General features: G+C 35.1%; 1 protein-coding gene across 1 annotated transcript in view; it reads right to left on the bottom strand.

The window, feature by feature from the left end:
- The window catches only part of LOC106109502 (ankyrin repeat domain-containing protein SOWAHC), a 43456-nt gene that overhangs the window by 4418 nt on the left and 20126 nt on the right, over positions 1 to 18912 (bottom strand). The window contains exons 5-13 of the mRNA XM_013291023.1: positions 10528 to 10539; positions 10348 to 10350; positions 7855 to 7857; positions 5963 to 6052; positions 4776 to 4781; positions 3518 to 3590; positions 2724 to 2816; positions 1317 to 1516; positions 376 to 486 (exon numbers count right to left, since the gene is read on the bottom strand). Of these exons, the coding sequence (XP_013146477.1) occupies positions 376 to 486; positions 1317 to 1516; positions 2724 to 2816; positions 3518 to 3590; positions 4776 to 4781; positions 5963 to 6052; positions 7855 to 7857; positions 10348 to 10350; positions 10528 to 10539 (591 nt within the window). The remainder of the gene's footprint in view (positions 1 to 375; positions 487 to 1316; positions 1517 to 2723; positions 2817 to 3517; positions 3591 to 4775; positions 4782 to 5962; positions 6053 to 7854; positions 7858 to 10347; positions 10351 to 10527; positions 10540 to 18912) is intronic.

Raw genomic sequence — 18912 nt, 5'->3', positions numbered from 1 at the left:
ACTTGTTAGTGTAGCCTAAACTGTTGAATGGAACTCGATGAAATTTGGCATACGTATAGAAGACTAGCTTTCGCTCGCATCTCCGTCCGCAATAAAAAATAAGTAGCCTGTGTTCTTCCAGACTACATGTATGCAAAATTACATCGAAATCTTTTTAGCTGTAGACTACAAACTCTAACAAAAATCCATCCATCTAAACTTTCGCATTTATAATATAAATAAGATTAATTATGAAGTATGATAATCTGGAAGAACACATAGGCATATTTTTTTTTTTAAAGTCACCTCACGAAAGAAAAACCTGCCATGCCGACCCTACGGGAGTAGGATATGGATGATGATGACGTCACGGATGACAGTTTGTATAGTACATACCTGATCAGGAGTTGAAGGTGTACTTCTGCTGTGAGATCCTACGTTACGACGACCACTGGCCCCTCTACGACGGACTTTGTTACTCATCGGCGGTGGCATCTTGTCGTTCTTCTATACATATAGTTTTAATTTATTTAAATACAACCAAAACATTATTACAGCGAAGAGACGATGGGGACATAAACCAGAATGTGTTAAGAATGAATGTGGATGGTTACAAAGGAAGAGGAAGACCGAAGAAAGTATGGATTGTGTGAAAGAGGATATGCTTAAGAAAGGAGTGGATTCAGATATGGCGGCTGATAGAGATGTATGGAAGAGCAGCACATACTGTGCCGACTCTCTGTAAGGGATAAGGGCAACTTGATGATGAAATACAACCACAACATTTATATGGAAATACTGGCGAATAACATTTGTAAATAGCATATTTTATTAAGACTTAACGAATTAGTAAATGATTTTTAATTTTAAAATACCATAAATTGAAACAAGATTAAATATAGATTAAGGGTAAAATACAGAAAAAAAGATTTTTCTAAATATTCTTTTATGTAAGAAAAGACTGATGTATAAATCATCACGCATTCAAAGATTAAAACATTAATTTTAATACACAGATAAAAAATAATGAAATAATTTGAGTTCTTCGTAAATAATTTGTAATAAATTATTTACAAATTAACTACCAATTATAATTGTGTTGTAAATAATTATTCTTCTTTTCATCTCATATTTATTAAAAAAAAAAACAATTTTGAAATTTATAAAAATAAACATAAGACAAATATTTTCTTTTGCTCAGCGAAATTTTGAAAGTTTTATTTATATAAAAAACTGCCAGAGGTCAATTAATTAAAAAAAAAATCATAATAAATCCCATTCTAAATGGGATACTATTTTCTTTTTCGAGATTAATTTAATAATTAATAAATAATTACCGGTATATTATCAGCTGATCCCCAAGATTTGTGTAACTGTTCACCATCATCAGAACGTCGGTCCAAATCCCTTTCCCTGATTAATTTAGGAACGTAACCGGATGAACGAGTCGCACCCACGCCGAGGAAATTACTGAAAGCTTCCGTAGTCTTCTTTACACGAACATTTAAAGATCCAATACGTAAAAATCCTTCTTTTTCTGGAATAAACGAAAAAAAAAAATTATAGCATGTTTTTTTTATTTGTTTCAATATAATTCAGTATGCGATGAAAAAAGTGTAGCGGCCACCTGAATCCACCGAAATGGAAAGCGACCGCTGCACATAAACATCCGCTATTGCAGATGCCTTGCCTACCCTTACTTGACAGAGGAGGAGACGCACACAAAGAGGACAATCTCCTTTCCTATGCGTCTCCTCCACCATCAAATCCACTTTCCTCTTAAAAGGGCGGAAAGGGAAAGGGACTAAAATGAGGCCTCCGGTACCACACACATCAGACGCGGAATTGCTTCCACTTCACGCCTGTTTTCTGTGTGTTCGTGGTATTGGGTGAGCCCTACATTGCGAATATGTTAAAGCATGCTCTACCACTATTATTCTTATCTTACTAATGTTATAAATGCGAAAGTTCAAATGGATGGATATTTGTTAGAGTTTGTAGCCTAAACGGCTGATTTCGATGAAATTTGGTATATATGCAGAGGATAGTCACTCAGTTTTGTTTTTTTATTCCACTCGGACGGAGTCGCAGCCGAGAGCTAGTTTAAAATATATAAAAAAAAAACTTAAGAACTATCTTTTAGATAAGTTACATTAAAATTAAATCAATCTTATAGTCAAACTTTACGTAGTTTTGTAAAATATTGTCTTAACCTTTTTTTATTTATTTAATTGTTTTTTATTTATATTTAACGAGCTGTTTCTCGCGACTTCGCCTGCGTGAAATTAAAAAATAATAAAATACAGCCTATGTTACTCAGTGATAACAAAGAACTTGAAATACGGTCAAGTAGTTCTTGAGTTATTTACACTAATATTATAAAGAGGAAAGATTTGTATTTTTGTATGTATTTAAATAACTCAAAAACTACTGGACCGATTTTAAAAATTCATTCACTATTAGAAAGGTATTTTATCTGTGAGTAACATAGGCTACAGTTTTTATTATTTTATAATTTCACGCGGGCGAAGTCGCGAGCAACAGCTAGTTTCTAATAAAAAAATGAAAAAATACAAATCTTCCTTCTTTATATTAGTACAGATTATTATTTAGAATTCTAGTTGTTCGATGTTTCGCCAAATAATTTAAGGTTATGTTTTCAGACGAGCAACTTAAGTCATTAAATATTTGACGTGGACTGAATCTATAATAGGAGTTTAAAACTTTAGTAAACATCAACTTACTTCGATAGGATCCGGGTGAGAGTGATGTGTCCATACGAACTAAATACTGCCTGGCTTTCCTACCAGACCAGTCCCTCACATTTGGATCAGCATCTGTAAATTAACATTGTCATCATCATCAAGTTGCCCTTATCCCTTACGGAGGGTCGGCACAGTATGTGCTGCTCTTCCATACATCTCTATCAGCCGTCATATATGAATCCACTCCTTTCTTAAGCTATCCTCTTTCACACAATCCATACTTTCTTCTGTCTTCCTCTACCTTTGTAGCCATCCACATTCAATATTAACATTAAAAAAAAAACTTTATATTAAAATTATTTTTTTTTATAAAATTTGCCCAAGAATGTGTAACAAATAAGAAAAGCGAATACCAAGTAATCTTTCAGACTATCAACAACATTTATACCAAATTTCATCGAAATCGTTCAGCTGTTTATTCTACAAACTCTAAGAAACATCCATCCACGAAAATTTTCACATCTTACTAATCATACTGAAATTATAAATCCGAAAGTTAAATGGATGGATGGATGTTAGAGTTTGTAGCTTAAACGGCTGAACAGATTTCAATGAAATTTGACATAGATGTAGTGGATAGTCTGGAAGAGCACAAAGGCTACGTGCTTTTGTTTTTTTTAATGCCACCCTATAATGATGTATGATTAGTATATTGTACAACAATAAATTATAACCGTAGGATTCTACTGCCCCATTTGTTTAGATACATATTATCCCTTCTCTGTAACAAAACGTCTTGTATCGCGGCTGTGTTATACTCAAGTTAAACTTACCATAAACATCTACAAGGAGATTATAAACATTTTCATTACGGAACTGAATTGCGATGTGCAGAGGAGTGTATCCCTGAAAAAAAAAAACATTTCTACTTAAGCAAGTAAACTTAAATCAGTTTTTATGCGATATCGTTTATTTAAACATAATTATAATTGTAATAGATAATCTAAATGTACACTAATTTTAATAGAGATGACTTGTATGTATTGAAATAACTTAAAAAGTGGCCGATTTCAAAAATTCTTTCACCATTAAAATTATTTATTGTTTCGTGATTAACTAAAGTTGTTATATTTTTGAGTTCACGTGGACGGAGTAGCGAGCAACAGCTAGTCTAAAATATAACCAATATACCAAGTACTAAAGAAATGTTCTCTATGTTCCAATAAATCCGTAGCACAAAAAACAAACTGCATACGAGTCCAAGTATCACATCCCACATGTTTACGGACGGCGATCCTATCACGTGAATAAAATATTTCAGAATGGAGGCCCTCCTGCCATTGTGGTTGCGCCAAACTCTCAGACATATATAAATTTAGTCTATACATAAACCGATACTTCACGCAATATATAAAACGTAATTACAACCATTATTCAGTAAATCCTAATAAAACAAGTTAAACGGTTATGAAATTCAAGAAATATGATAAGTCGTAGGTATCAATCTCCTTTTTTAACGGCTTCCTAAAAAAAGGAGTTACCCAATTTGTCCGGATATTTTTTTATTTAAGACTCATACAATCAGTGACGAATATTTATAGTGTTCGAGCTAATTTTCTTCAAACTAACAAATATATTAGTCAGTGTGAACCGAGCCTTATTATTAGATAACTTGGATCATAGAACTTCGCATCTGCCACCTTCATAACGTTTGCGACCCCGTTTCAAATATTTATATCGAATAATATACCGGATAGATATTAAACCCACTTGGATAACTCGCGCCGAATATTACAATGCGACAGATGTATTGAAACTAAGTGAAAGTTTGCTTTAGATATCTACGCAACGCACAATATCACGCAAGCAATAAAGCTTCCAATAAAGTAAAAAGTGATTGTATAAGAATAGACAATTAAAATTTATAAAAAAATTAAATGAAAAAAAAAATCTTTTTGTCTTTATGAAAAATATTAATTAAAAGAATATTGGCGGTATGAAACTTTTTGTGTTGAATATTAAAACTAAACTATAGTTAGTTTAAGACTGCCTTTAGACTCTACAAGTAGCAGAGCAATAAAATGAACTTACCCCATTCTGCATCCGCCGATGTCGCCGCCGAACGCCACATGAAAAAGAGTGCAATGAAACTTTAACGGCTGCGTAAAACAGGCAAAATAGCCTCGAGCAACTAAACTTGATTGGACATTAAAACTTCTAGGTAAAACGGGGTAGAAGTGCCCAGTTACGACCCTCTAAATGTAAACACCTAATTAGCGCGTCTACTAGTCGGTAAAATCGATTTAAACGATTCTCTGTGATTAATGCTATTAAACTGTTGATAATATAATTCGTATTAAAAAGAAAGAAATAATTTCAAATCACTTGATTACCCGCGTTATTTTTTATAATAAAAGGGGGCAAATGAGCGACGGGAACACCGAAGTGATCAACGACGCCCATGGACTGCAGATGCGTTGCGTTATTTTAATTAAAATAAGATTAGAGAAAAATAATCTATACTAATATTATAAAGAGGAAATATTTGTATTTTTGTATGTTTTGAAATAACTCAAAAACTACTGGGCCGATTTCAAAAAATCTTGTATAATTAAATGCTACGTTATCAGTGAGTAACACAGGGTATACTTTAAACATTTTTTATAAATGCCACGCGGACCAAGTCGCGTACAACAGCTAGTGTTAGATATTTTGTACATTTTACTACACGCAGTGTAACAGTATAGTGGCTATTGCAGTTTTCCATAGTAAACTGCAATAGCCTAGTAAAAGTCTGTTCTTTCGAAGCGTTAAAATTCAAGGGATGGGACGTCGACTGAATCAAATTATTCCATTCCCTTGCTGGTGCATAATGAAAAGCGAAACAAAGCGCTTCATATGAATCGGGGAACGTTCACAATAAAAGGATGCCTGCTGTACGTACGCCTTGATGTTCCATCACAGGATGGGGATAAAGGAATTAAAACAAAACTCTAGAGCAGTATACAAATTGTACGAGATAAAAGCAAATTTCGATAGATTTACTGTTACAAAACTTTATTATAGGAGTCATAATAAATCACAATTAAAAAAAAACAAAATATTCTGACATACTTTTTACGACCTTCAGTAGCCAAACTCAGTCTCGATCATTAAAGGAGAATCTTAGTGTAGATTTAACATACGGAATCTGCTTGGTTCAGATTTAGTAAACATTAAACCACACCATAATTGGTATTACATTAAAAGTACTAATAGATACATGGTAATGTACTCACGGAACGTTCATTGATAACTTGACGAGCGACACCTGCCAGTAGTTTCACTAAATTTTCGTCACCTCGCTTGCAGGCCCAATGCATTGCAGTCTGGAAAATAAAACACATTCCATGTAAAATTAGTACCAACGTTAAGCAGCGTAACATTTGAGCCAGCTTCTTTGTACTTATGTGCCTAAAATGTTTGTTGAAAGTGTACACGGAAATTGGAAAATAGATTGTTAGAAGTCGAAAGACTTAACTCATGTTTAGCAAAATAGATGTTTTTTCACTAATGTTCCGTAAAAATGAGCGAAATATTTTAAATCTAAAATCAAAACACGATTCTATCACGAAATGAGTTTAGTAGGTCGAGGAACAAATTACTTGATTGCCAGGCTTTTATTTTTATATGTAAAACACTTTGATGGACAATATAATGTCGAAATTATAGCTCTTTATAATCGGAACGTATTAGGATGATTTGCATCCAGATTAAAGATTATATTTTGGTGAAGTTGGGTGCTATTAGCATAGTTATAGGAATTAGTTTACCATCATCAGCCGTCATTTTAATTTTTAAAACGCTGTTGTAAGTGCAGCATAATATTTCGGGACCGGAATAAGTCAAACTTTTTAACATAACTTTAATAAGGTGTTTAGTGTACCACATAGAAAATGTTTCCATTATCTTTTATAGTTTGTGTAAATAGTGTAATAATTCTAACAATAAGCATTTTATTTTATAAAATACTAAGGTATTATCCAATCCAGAACTAAGGGTTTCTGATGAAATATCTTTGCTCCAAATAGGGAATTGGTTCGCTTTACCTGTTCTGCGACGTAAACATTTGATATTACTTTATCCGAGGGTACGAGTTACCTACCAATCGGAGTATGGACAAGGTGTAGGCGTGATCGTAGCTGATTCAGTGGGGTAGTTAGTGGCGGGCGGTCCTAGGTTCGGCGTCGCACAGAGAAATATTGGCGTCGAGGGAAGCGCTGTTAATTTCAAGCGAGTGCCGGCGGCTGCTACGATTTTCCACGTATCAATACGATTGACACATTAAAGACGGAAGCGGGAGCGGGAACAGGTTAAGGGAACTCGATACGGTGTTTTTAAAAACAGTTCTTGAAGAAACAACACGAAAAAAGATCGCAAAAATAAGAGAAAACGAGGGTTGTTGCGTTAAGCCTTAAGCCTAATTGATTAATAAGCTAACTATTATTATTGTTTCAGAAGTAGATATTAAAGTAAATTAACACAGTACAGACACAAATTTTAATTTGAAGTATATTTTATAGTTGAGTATTAAATACCACAAACCGCTACCGTTAACGCTATCCGGTGTAATGTGGTAATAGGCTTAGTTCACCGCGGTTGTCGATATTGGTAGAGGCATTTTCGGTCCATGTATCGATGGGTAGACTATTCGGTGTCCAATATCCTAGCTAAATTATAACTAGATAACTTGCACGTTCGAATTAATCTCGGAAAATCTAATCTATGAAATTAGGCTCAATCTAAAACGTTTGTACCTTTTATAAAGTGTGTGCGAAATTGTTTTGTACGATGTTTGGAAACTAGACAAACACTTTGCTATTAAAATTAGCAAAATTTCAGCAATTTTAATACGTAATTTAAGAAATAATGAAGGTGTAAATGTACCTACACCCTGGTCTTCAAAAATGTAACAAAAAAATACCGTAGATCTTGTTAAAATCAAGACGACTTTGACATTGAAAGACTGTAAAGTTTTCGTCGCTTGAGATGAGATTTTATGAAGCGATGTAACGTTGACCGTGTGGCAGTGATCTAGAGAACGATGTTACTTTGCTGTGACATACGCTCGTGTGGTTGGCGCCTTATCTATGCAGAGCTAATAAATAAAATATAGTAAAGTCATACTTACATACTGCACAGGTGATTGCGTCCCATACATGTAAAAAACATTGATTGATTAGTTGATATTGACAGACAAACGAGGAACATCGATATAAAACGGTCTCCAATCAAAACATCCCAATTATACATCGTGTATTGATGTCGACAAACAAAATGTAAATTAAATGATGTATTGACGACAGATTGCACTTATATTTTTAACGAATATCAAATGCTTGACCACAATACCAGCTATATAAGTTTGGTAAGTGTTTAATACCTTTTTTAAACGTAAACCAAAACGCATTTGTAATCATACTTAATATTATAAATGCGAAAGTTTAGATGAATGGATGGATGTTTGTTAGAGTTTGTAGCCTAAACGGCTGAAGGAATAACGATGAAATTTGGCATAGATGTAGAGGATAGTCTGGAAGAACACATAGGCTACTTACATTTGTTTTTTTTTAATCCGCGCGGACGAAGTCGCGGGCCAAAGCCAGTATTATTATAAAGAGGGAAGATTTGTATTTTTGTATGTATTGAAATAATCCAAAAACTATTAGGCGGATTTTAAAAATTCTTTCACCGTTAGAAAGTATTTTATCTGTGAGTATCATAGTCTATCTTTTTTTATTTTTTAATTTCACGCAGACGAAGTCGTGGACAACAGCTAGTACAATAATATAAACACAATACAAAATGGAGAAATATAAAAAGAATCATCCGGAAACAATGACTCTAGTGGTTCGCATTGACTGATTATGAGATTACCTAAACATGTCTGAAGTCGTGTATTTTTAACTAGAAACAGCATATCTCGATGTCGCGGGTTAAAAATGTAGTAAGTTGTACGAAAACAATCGCTGTGGAGTTGGGACAGAATGCTTTGGATGTGTTCTGCAACGAAAGTCTAACTCGAGCAACGTTTCCGGGTCACCCAGCCGCCGAATTTACTAATTTATCGCCCGCTAAGCTAATAAATTTAAAACAGGATTACGTGGTTCGTGCACAAAGCAAAGCTTTATAATTTGCCTGATATAAATCTCCTCTCCTTTGACTCTAACATTTGAGACTAATTTAAAACATGAGGGTAACGCCTACAAGTGGGTGTTACCGCGTCTTACTTGATTTTGCTAAAGTTCGTACTCGCTTTTAACATCGTAAAATAGAGTTAAAATCTTTTATATTATTCTATTATTTTCTGCGTTAAAGGAATTGAGAAAATATTGTAAATATCTACAGTGTAAAGATAAAAGTAACCGATAGACTAAACAATGCTAAACTTTAATGAGCCATATAATGACACCTTTCGTAGTATGTCGTACTTGATGGAAATCAAGATTTTCGTTAAAATTGTGGATTTTTCACTACATCTTTAGTTAGTCTCTCTTTGATACTTATGATCTTATATGGAGGTGCGCACACTACTCGATTTTTAGTTCTGAAACTAAACAGTGAATTGGCTGCGAAACAATCGACAATCAATAATGACAGAACAGTTGTCTGATAGTTTAGTAAGAATTGTGGACGCTTTAAGTTAGAAATTTAGAGTCATAGCCACCGTCACGTAGCGACGAAGCCGTTAATAATAGTAGAATAACGCTAATCAATGTTATAGCACTGCCCCTCAGATGACAATATAAATCCATAATGTCAGACGGTTGCATTATTAACATCGATATAGTATACAAGAAATTCACAAACATTTCGTCTACCAGTTTTTTAGTGTCAATAAAATAACACCAGCTTCCGTCCACGCCGACGTGTGAATTGTTATAGGTCAATTTATATTATGCGTTTAAAAAGCAATGTTGTGTTTTCTGACCGGACTGGGATTCCTCACAAAGTGTTCGTTCATTTTACCGACTGATGCCAAAACGAATCTAATAGTACTAATGTGAGTGATTTCAGTTAACGCCCGCGTAGCGTAGCGTATATTTTTTTTGTTTGTATCAAATTGTGATAAACTGTTACTCATACAAACACATCGACACATAATCCGAACTTTACAAGGGAAGATAGAGACGAATTACATTTTACTTAACAGATAATCGAAGCAGATCATACTCACAGAACGAGAGAGAGAGAGATCGATAATTAAATAGGAATATAAGGATGATGACTTCCAGTTCAATTCACAATTGTAAGTGTCAAAACGTAACAAATAGTTTGGGGTGCGTTTGATGCAATATCTATTATTTAACATCACTTTGGATCGTGTAAATGTGAACCCGGATTGTTTGAGGGCAGGCAACAACTGTACCGAGCGAGCACAAGGCATGTCCCGGTGTTCGACCGACATCCGCTACCGCGTCATATTGATTGCGTTTGCATGTACGTCAATTAGGGTCCGCGGAACGATGTGTCTTCGGCACGACTAATTATCGTCTTGTCATCTTGTATGTGTGTGTAATTATGCATATGAGCTAACACCGACTTTGATATATGTCAGATATATAATTGAGTAATTTCCTATTATTTCGCATATCATTAAATGTGATTACATGATAATACTTACGCCCTGATATTTGGCCATTGATGTGAAGCGCCCGGTGTAATTGAACCGAAAAAGAAACAAAAATGTGATTAAGAAATGTGTAGTTTGCTATTTCTGGACAGAATATAGATATAGGTTTTCTACTGGAACATCTGGTAGTTCCTGATGTCGGCGCATATTAAAATAAATTTCTTTTCTTACCGTGAAGGGATCCTGTAACAAAAGAAAATAGAACATTCACACATTGTTGAAGCGAATAAAAAAAAAACCTCTAGTATTATGTAAAATTAAAAGCTAAATATTAATTCCTATACTAAGAATTGTCAATAAATTAAGTATGCTTGCTTTCGAAAATAAAAAGGGCGCGAGTTACAAAAAGTATAAACTGTTGAAACTGTATGATTTAACATAACTATGTAAGGTTCAACAATTCCTGGCTCTATGATAGACTTTGGTAAAAAGGTCGGCAGCCATTAAAGCTCGCCTACATTCCCATAGCGTACTCGACGCGAATGTACCTGGATCGCCGAATCACAAGCTAAACTGTAAAAAAAACGTTGAGCGAAGCGTCGGCTGCACATATTCCCATGGTCGGGAGACGATCCGACTACGTTTTAATACACCCATAATCGTCGAACGATCGGGGATCGTATGAAATATGTAATACAGCTAATAGGTCTCGCTGGGCAGCTTCCTCAGCGGTCGCGGCCAATTTTGCCTTTGATAATAACCTTAATACCCCAGCGATATGGCCATGCGTGTACAATGAGGATAGCTAATGATGCGACCGCCTCCGCCGTCGATAATTCACCCGTTTTGTGAATATGTTTGAATACTGTATTGGATTTTAGCGATTAGGTCGTTCGATAGTAACCCTTCGCCTTTATTTTTAAGACAAAACTTACAGTAAACGCTGCGGTTAAATTATACCATCAAGATGTTTAAAGTATAAAACATATTGACGACATGTTTTAAATTAGTTTTCAGAGCCTTTTAAGAGCAAATTTTGATTTATACCGTTGTTTAAAATATCACTATTATTAACATAAAAAATAGTTTTCTGGTTATTCTTTATCTAATCACCGACGTTCGCAATCATGTTCAATCCAGATTTTAATGAGGAAATTGCAGAAACAATTCGAAACTCAACCATCGGTAACCAAAACTCATGACTTGTACAAACTATGAGAAAAAGGATTAAATTAATTATTACAAAAAAATGATATCATTACGCTTAAGATTCGCCAGACAAAAAGAAACGTATAATTAATCACAATGTTGCAAGAGAGTCAACTCCGCACAATTAGTCATCGGGTGTCATTACGAGAGATGTGTTGGCCGTGTAAGTGATACGATGCCATGGCTATAAGTGTGGTGAATGAGGATTTCTAAAATAAGAGGCAATTTATTATCGAAAGCATTGCAGGCGGTGACGCAAACATTCGTCGACAGATATTAAGCGGTTAAACTACTGCATTAGAACGTACCGGGAACACGAGACTCGACTATACCCTCTAGCGAATACGATATTCGAAACTTTCCTATACATCAAAAAGTCAATTTGTGACATCTCGTACAACCAACACTAACAAAAAATAACGCTTAAAAAAATCGAATATAAAATCATTCATAAACATTACTTAAAATACGGTCACGGTACATCGATAATTAACGTATCCGTAACAAGTTGTGGATTGTCTCTACATTGTGAATTTAATTGCAGGCCTGTTAGCGGCTCACCCCGTGGATGTGTCGTTAATAGAGCGTTGTCTCTTCATTTTGTTTGAACGTTCACTGACACTGTTATTTCGGAGCGGCTAATAAATTGCGCGATGACATGTGTCAGCTGCTCCAACGCCTCTGCACTCTTGCGTCGATGTCTCATTCCTCACGCTCTGCTCCTAAATTCTCTTATTTTATCAACGCTTCGTTCAATTTTCGTTTCGTTCCTTCGCAATTCTATTTGTTTGCGTTCGCATTATAGTTTCACTTGGGCTTAATTTACGTCTAGACTATTATTTTTATAAACAACTGAATCCGTGGCATGTGTTGAAGCGCTAGTAAAGGCATTATAAGGCTAAGAGTCTAAACGATTAAAATAAAATCATATTGCGAGCATTTTTTTCAGTAACCTTAACTTTGGGTGACCTCCAACCCCTCAGTTTATTTGGGACTGTCAAGTGAGCTGGAAAAGATGACTTTTTTTTAAATTTCATGGACACTAACCTAAATTGTTGTCCACAGAACATTCGTCTATAGTTTCATCAAAATCTGCTTAAGAAATTTTTAGGCGGCCAAATGAACAAACATTGACCCCTGTATATAGAAATAAAGATAAAGAATCGAGAAATAAATTTCTCGCACATTCATACTTATTTCCGTAGCCAATGTGTCATGTAGGACAAATTTTAATTCGTTTGATTGTAGTCCTTCATTTGTCCCGTCGCTACCATATTTACCGTTTTATTAATGGATAGCGTGGTTCACAAACTTTAATGAATATTTTAAAAGCAAATGTAAGCCTTGTTTAAATGTCGTTTCTTCAATTTATTGATACTAGTCACAAGTTTGCAGGTGTATTGAAGTAATTACGTATTTCAATTTACACATATAAACAATAAAAGAGATGTCAGGTAACGTATAGGTAATTAATAAAAATTAAAAATGTAACGGAAAGGAATGACTTTGACTCGAATATTTTAATGACTTTCAGTAGCTCATAGAAATGAAATAAATGGAACAGTTGAAAAGCAATGAAGCGTTTAGCAGTCCGGTAAACCGCTGTAAGATTTATGCGGCGCACGGGGAAAATAGCTTTCAAGCAATGTTACTTATTTTGCTTTTATTTTCATATTTTTTGGTAAGAAAAAGTAACACTTATTTATTATTTTATACGAGTTTTACTTTAATACGGAGTAAGAACTTTAGATTATCGATCTTTATTTCTTGAATAAATTGTTCAAACAATTCAACACAAGTTTAGAACCCTAAAAAGATCGAATAGAATAAATCAGTCATATATGTATTTCTTTTTACTATCGTTAATTACAGAAGGGCGTATATAAATAAAGAACGAGCGGCTATTGAGGCGGGCTGGAGGCGATCGCCGCGCCTCGACGTGTTGCGACAAGCAAATGCACTTATCTCACCGGGTCTTGAAAAACTGCCCCAGCCCGCTGTCGTCAGTTAGTTGCACCAACAACGCCCTATAACCGGAGTCAATGCCTCCAAACTTCACATTAATACAGCATTTGGATACCCAAACGAACAAAAAGTAAGTCACAATCGAGAGGACAGAGGAAACAATAAGAAATTCACTTTTGTCCTTGTTCTTTCCGTTATCGTTTCTTTTTATCGTTAACGTTCAACGTCAGGATCGATGAATGAAAATTGAAATCCAACGAGTGTTTAGAATCGATCAAGAAATAATTAGCCTCGAGCAAATATACGATCCCGAGGCCTGCCCTTTCATAAACACGTCGGTAGCCGGACGATAAAAAATAAACAGAAGTCATTGAAGTATTATCGGTACAAATAAATTGTCCGACCACGAATGAATATCAATAAATTGAAAATGTAAAAACATATCATCGATTATTGTAAACAGCTGGCGGGCATTTATGCAAAACCGCTCATTCATTGGGCCAATTCAACGGCGGTAGCGAAGGCCGATGAAATTTTAATTGAAACTTAGAACGAGATGCACACTTTATCCTTGTCATAAACGTAACGCATTTTGCAAGAGAATTATTACTTTCGATCTTACAGTTGTTTGTTACTTCCGAATACGCATTCTATTAAAATAATATTTTTTACTCTTCCTTCTTTTCCATTTACATATTAAAAGGTCAAATTTAAATGTTAATATAAAATGTCTCTCATTTTCAAGAAAGTGAACTTATCAATTTACATAAATCCAAAACTTTCGCTCAACAAAGGCCTTATTAAAATCTTAAAGAGAACTTTAATTTGCGTTGACAGCCACATCATTAATCTTATTACAACGCAACCTCCCAACTTCTCTATTACAACAAAGCAACAGGAAAATACTCGGAAGTAAATAACTTCAAGATAAAATCAGAGCGGCCTTTTTTGGTTCGCAGCTAAAAAGGTAATTTTGTAGTGTTAACAAATGTAGAAAATATTTTATCGGATATTTCTAATTTATCGAAATGTAACACAGATTATTCACCTATAAACGCCGTAAATAAGCAGTGTTACAGTAATACTATCAATAGTTTATATTTATTTTATATTTAATTAATTGTATTCCTTCAACACATCTCGAATATTGTTTTTCGAGTATTAATAGCCTTATAACTGCTGGTGCACAAATAAAATAAATTGCCGGGAATTCCTTATGGTTATCGCAGATCCCGAATCTCCCTTGTCTTTGCATTTGGTTAAACAAATACTGGCCTCGTGGATCGGTGGGCAGATACTAATTAAAAACTATATAGGACCCGAGCCGTATATTATAATGACAGAGGCGCAGTGCTCTTGTGCATTCGGCTCGCTCGATTCGACCGTTTAACGTTTATACGAAGATCGATTTATTAATTAAATAGCATAATTGATGGGTTAAAATAAACTATTTCGTGGACATTTCCGCCTGTTGGAAAGTACTCAAACTATCACACTAAAACTGTAGATAAAAGTTAGTATGACCAATTTTATAGTATTTCGAATCGGCCTACGCGAAACGTTATATTAAAGACTCTTAAAAAGTTACAGAACAAGTTATTTCCTACTTCCAGTTTTTCATTTATCTATCATGCGGATTTTAGAAAAATAAAAATTTACAAAATTGCAATTTTTTGGTTTATATATATGTTTAATTGTATTACGTAAAATAGAACAAAAAACGTTCTGGTGTGTAAAGTTTTAAAATTGTAATTAACCTTTCACGCGGAAAATAAACAAAGTGCGTTGTTAAGTTAGGTTGTTAGACGCGAAAGCATTGAATTCGGCTGGAGTTTGCGTGGCTCGTTACAAAGCAGAAACCGAAGGCGGGCGTTAGTTAATCACTATTCGCATCTGTGATGAAGTGTTCTGCGCTTGTAATTACTTCGTGTGTTGATTTAAGCTTTATCACCGGGCCGGGAGGAGGGAACCGCGGCCGGCCCTCGCATCGCTATATTGAATTTATCCCTCACCAGATAACTACGCACAATTACCGGACCGACGCCACGGAAACCTATTAAAATATGAGAGATAACATCGATTTTTAGTACAGACGAAGTGGGCCGTCCCTCGATACAAGAATCGGATGTCGGCTACTTCCAACCCGGCCGATATCTCGTTTATAATTTTTGTATTTACAATTGTTTCTAATTACGTATCGGACGGACGTTCAACTCGATATTGTCTGTAATTATTTTTCGTATGCTTTCTCATTTTATTTGTAATTTGTTCTTTAATTGGCTTCTGATTATGAAGTGGTTGTAATATTTTTAATTATAATCTCGTTAGATACTGCGATGTTATCGAATGCCTCTTATTAATTCATGCGATGGGACGACTGTTTGTATTATCGTTCCAACACTAGCTACATTGATGGAGAATTTGATAATAGATTTGTATTTATTTGTTTAGAGGCTTGAATGATAAAATAAATCTATCTACTTATCCTAGTGGACTAACCATGTCTTCACATACTACTTTTTTTTTTGTTATACATTACAATAAAACTGTGATTTTTTTTAAACTCAATAACATTCGCCACAGCTTGTAAAATAAAATCTTAGATTGCTTTAATTACATAAATGTTTAAATTGTGAAATATATTAAATTAATATACTACTACATATATTATTTTCGTGAGGTATCATAGAAAAATTTACTTGATAAAAAAAATACAAAACCCACTATGATAATTCAAACTGAAAAATGAAATATAACTTTTAGTTTACTAAAATTGAATTAAAAGTTTCATTAGCCCTCAGCGATTTTAGGTTACTTTAAAAAGGCGAAAAAGCTCCACAGAGCATTGCCAACGGGGTGAGGTTTAGGTAGCAAGCACATCTTCATAATTCCCTTTCAATTTCATTAATTAAAAGTTTCGCATGAAAAAGAGTAATCTTAGCGCGAGGGTTGTACCAAACTCAAGTTTCTTTGTATTTTATCCTATAAAGAGAAGTTTTTCAGTAAAACAACGCTCAATCTGCAACAAAATATAAAAGTTTCACAATAACGTATACGCCTGGGGCGGGGAGATCATCAAAAACGGGATTTATTCCTCTTTCTAAAATTCACCCGTCTATTTACAGGGAAAATTAATACGAAGCGCGGTTTTCTAAAAGGGATTTGAGAGAGATAAAGTCAATTTGACCAACATTAAAATTTAATTATTTACGTAAAATGTGAAATCCATAAAAAAATGCAATAAATTGTAAGAATTATCATATTTAATGTTCTAGAATATAAAAGTAAAGAATTAATAAGAGATGATTTTTTTTATGAACGTAAAAGAAATCATTGTCGTGCAGTATATTAATTAGTAATGCAGATTCAGGACTTATGTATATAACAGGGTATATGTTGTAATTCAGCTTAATGCAATAGCAGTGTCTATGTGTACATATGTGTTGGCGTAATGAGGCCGTTATGTGGCGCTCGAATTCGGTACTGCCGTGGGCGGGCGGTGTGGCACTTCGCTGCAAGCGGCCTCTCCCAATTAGCCTTAAAATAATGAACATGTTTTATATTTCCACCCGACTGCGGCGTGTACTCATCCCCGTTTGCCCCGGGAGGTCATGCGGTTGTAGCCCTCTCGCCCGTATCTTCGAGCGGGTAATATAATTACGTAGGGACACGTTGCCGAGTTGTGCTTAAAACGGCGGACGGTGCAAAGTTTTGTGTGTTAATGTGATACTCAATTGTTCAGTGGTTGTTACGTAATAATGTTTTGCGGTATCCGCGGTCATTCTCTTCTTCCCTCACTTATCAATTAGGGTAGGAATAACAAACTTTTAAAACATTTTGTGTTTGATAATGTCGTTGAACAAGCTATAACAATGTTTTTTTGTGATGGATCTCAATTATGATATAAATTTGCTGTAATTATCAAGACCATCAATAGTCATATTTGTCTATTTTATGAACACATTAAAATATCCAAAATGAGACACATAAAGATATTTTAAACAAAATTGCAAAACTAAATAGAATTCAAATTAGAATTTACATTTTCAATTAGCCGCGATGACAAACGAGAAATATAAAGTTATACAGTCTCATCTCATTTTAATAGACTCTTAACAATTTCCTGGCCGTTTAGTCTACAAATAACTCGACCGCTTGCGGAGATCTAACTAAGCTCGAATAAATAATGAATTCGGTGAGCGGGCTCGCCGGCTTCTGATCAATTGCCACAATAGCGGCCGGATGATATACTCTGCGAGACGCGGCGATAAATATTCCAAGACAAATGTTTGGAGCGTCTCCGGAGAGTTGCGGTGACACTAAATTTAAAAGCTTCAATTGTACAGAAATAACCGAAACACGGTTAAGATCTTTCGAAAACAAATCGTGTATCGGGCGGTTGACGACAATCGTGATTGACTGCGCAAGTGAACAACTCTAATATAAACAAATTAATAGGGAGCGAGTCTGTCCCGCTGCGGCGGTGGCGGGCATAATTTAAAGCCGAAGCAGTATGCCGGGGCCCATGAGGGACGACGACGGGGTGTCATTACTGTATTTACGAAAAAATATTAGACGCGACAGTTGTAAATCAGATCGTGTTAGCTTACATTTCGCTCAAAACATGCTTCCTGTCTAGAGCTGGCACGTTCATAATTTTCGAGGAAACATAATTCTCCAGTGATAATTTTTAAGCACATCATAATTTTCATCGTGTCCCGAGTTTTATTATATCATATGGAACGTCATATTTCATACGCCCCGACAGCTATCTCAACTCCCGAATTCCATTATCCACTAGCGTCGTACACGTGTTAATCGCGTCCTCTTAGAAGGGCGTATTATCAAAACGGGAGCAATTTTAAGAATGACTCGGGCTATAAATAAAGAAGTCTTTGCATTAATTATGAGCTTAATTATGTTTGAATCCCTTTGATTTACAAGGCGCTCTTTGCCGCCGCAAACGAATTGTACTGGCTTAGCGGAGTTCCTCGGGCTGTGCCTACCGCTTTGCGGTTATAATTATTTTTGTCGTTGAATAACTGTCTGCGTAGAGCTTACAGATCGAGATGAAAGCGAATTGAGACAAGTTGACGCCTGTAACGTTTTCGAGGATTAGTCGGATAGGCCGTTTACGTCAAGCGCGGTTTTAATGTTATTTTAAGATTTAAACACTGTACACAATAGAGCCGAAGTTCTGTATTAGGGTTGTAGTGATAGATCTTCATAAGTTCCCTGTGAACCATAAAACGTTGTATGGAAATGTATTAAAAGTACCAGATTACTGCATTTTTTTAATAGATCACAGTCAGTGATGGCGTTAAAAATTATAATAATTGGAAGATATGGAAGTTGAGCGTAACCGGGCACGCTTCAATATCCACACGAGAGAATATTGGCGAAATGTCTTGAGCGTACGGGTTACCGTCGGGACTCGGTAGC

The sequence above is a fragment of the Papilio polytes genome, unplaced genomic scaffold (assembly GCF_000836215.1).
Source record: "Papilio polytes unplaced genomic scaffold, Ppol_1.0 DF821288.1, whole genome shotgun sequence".
Lineage (NCBI taxonomy): Eukaryota > Metazoa > Arthropoda > Insecta > Lepidoptera > Papilionidae > Papilio > Papilio polytes.
This window is presented reverse-complemented; position numbering and strand designations above follow the sequence as displayed.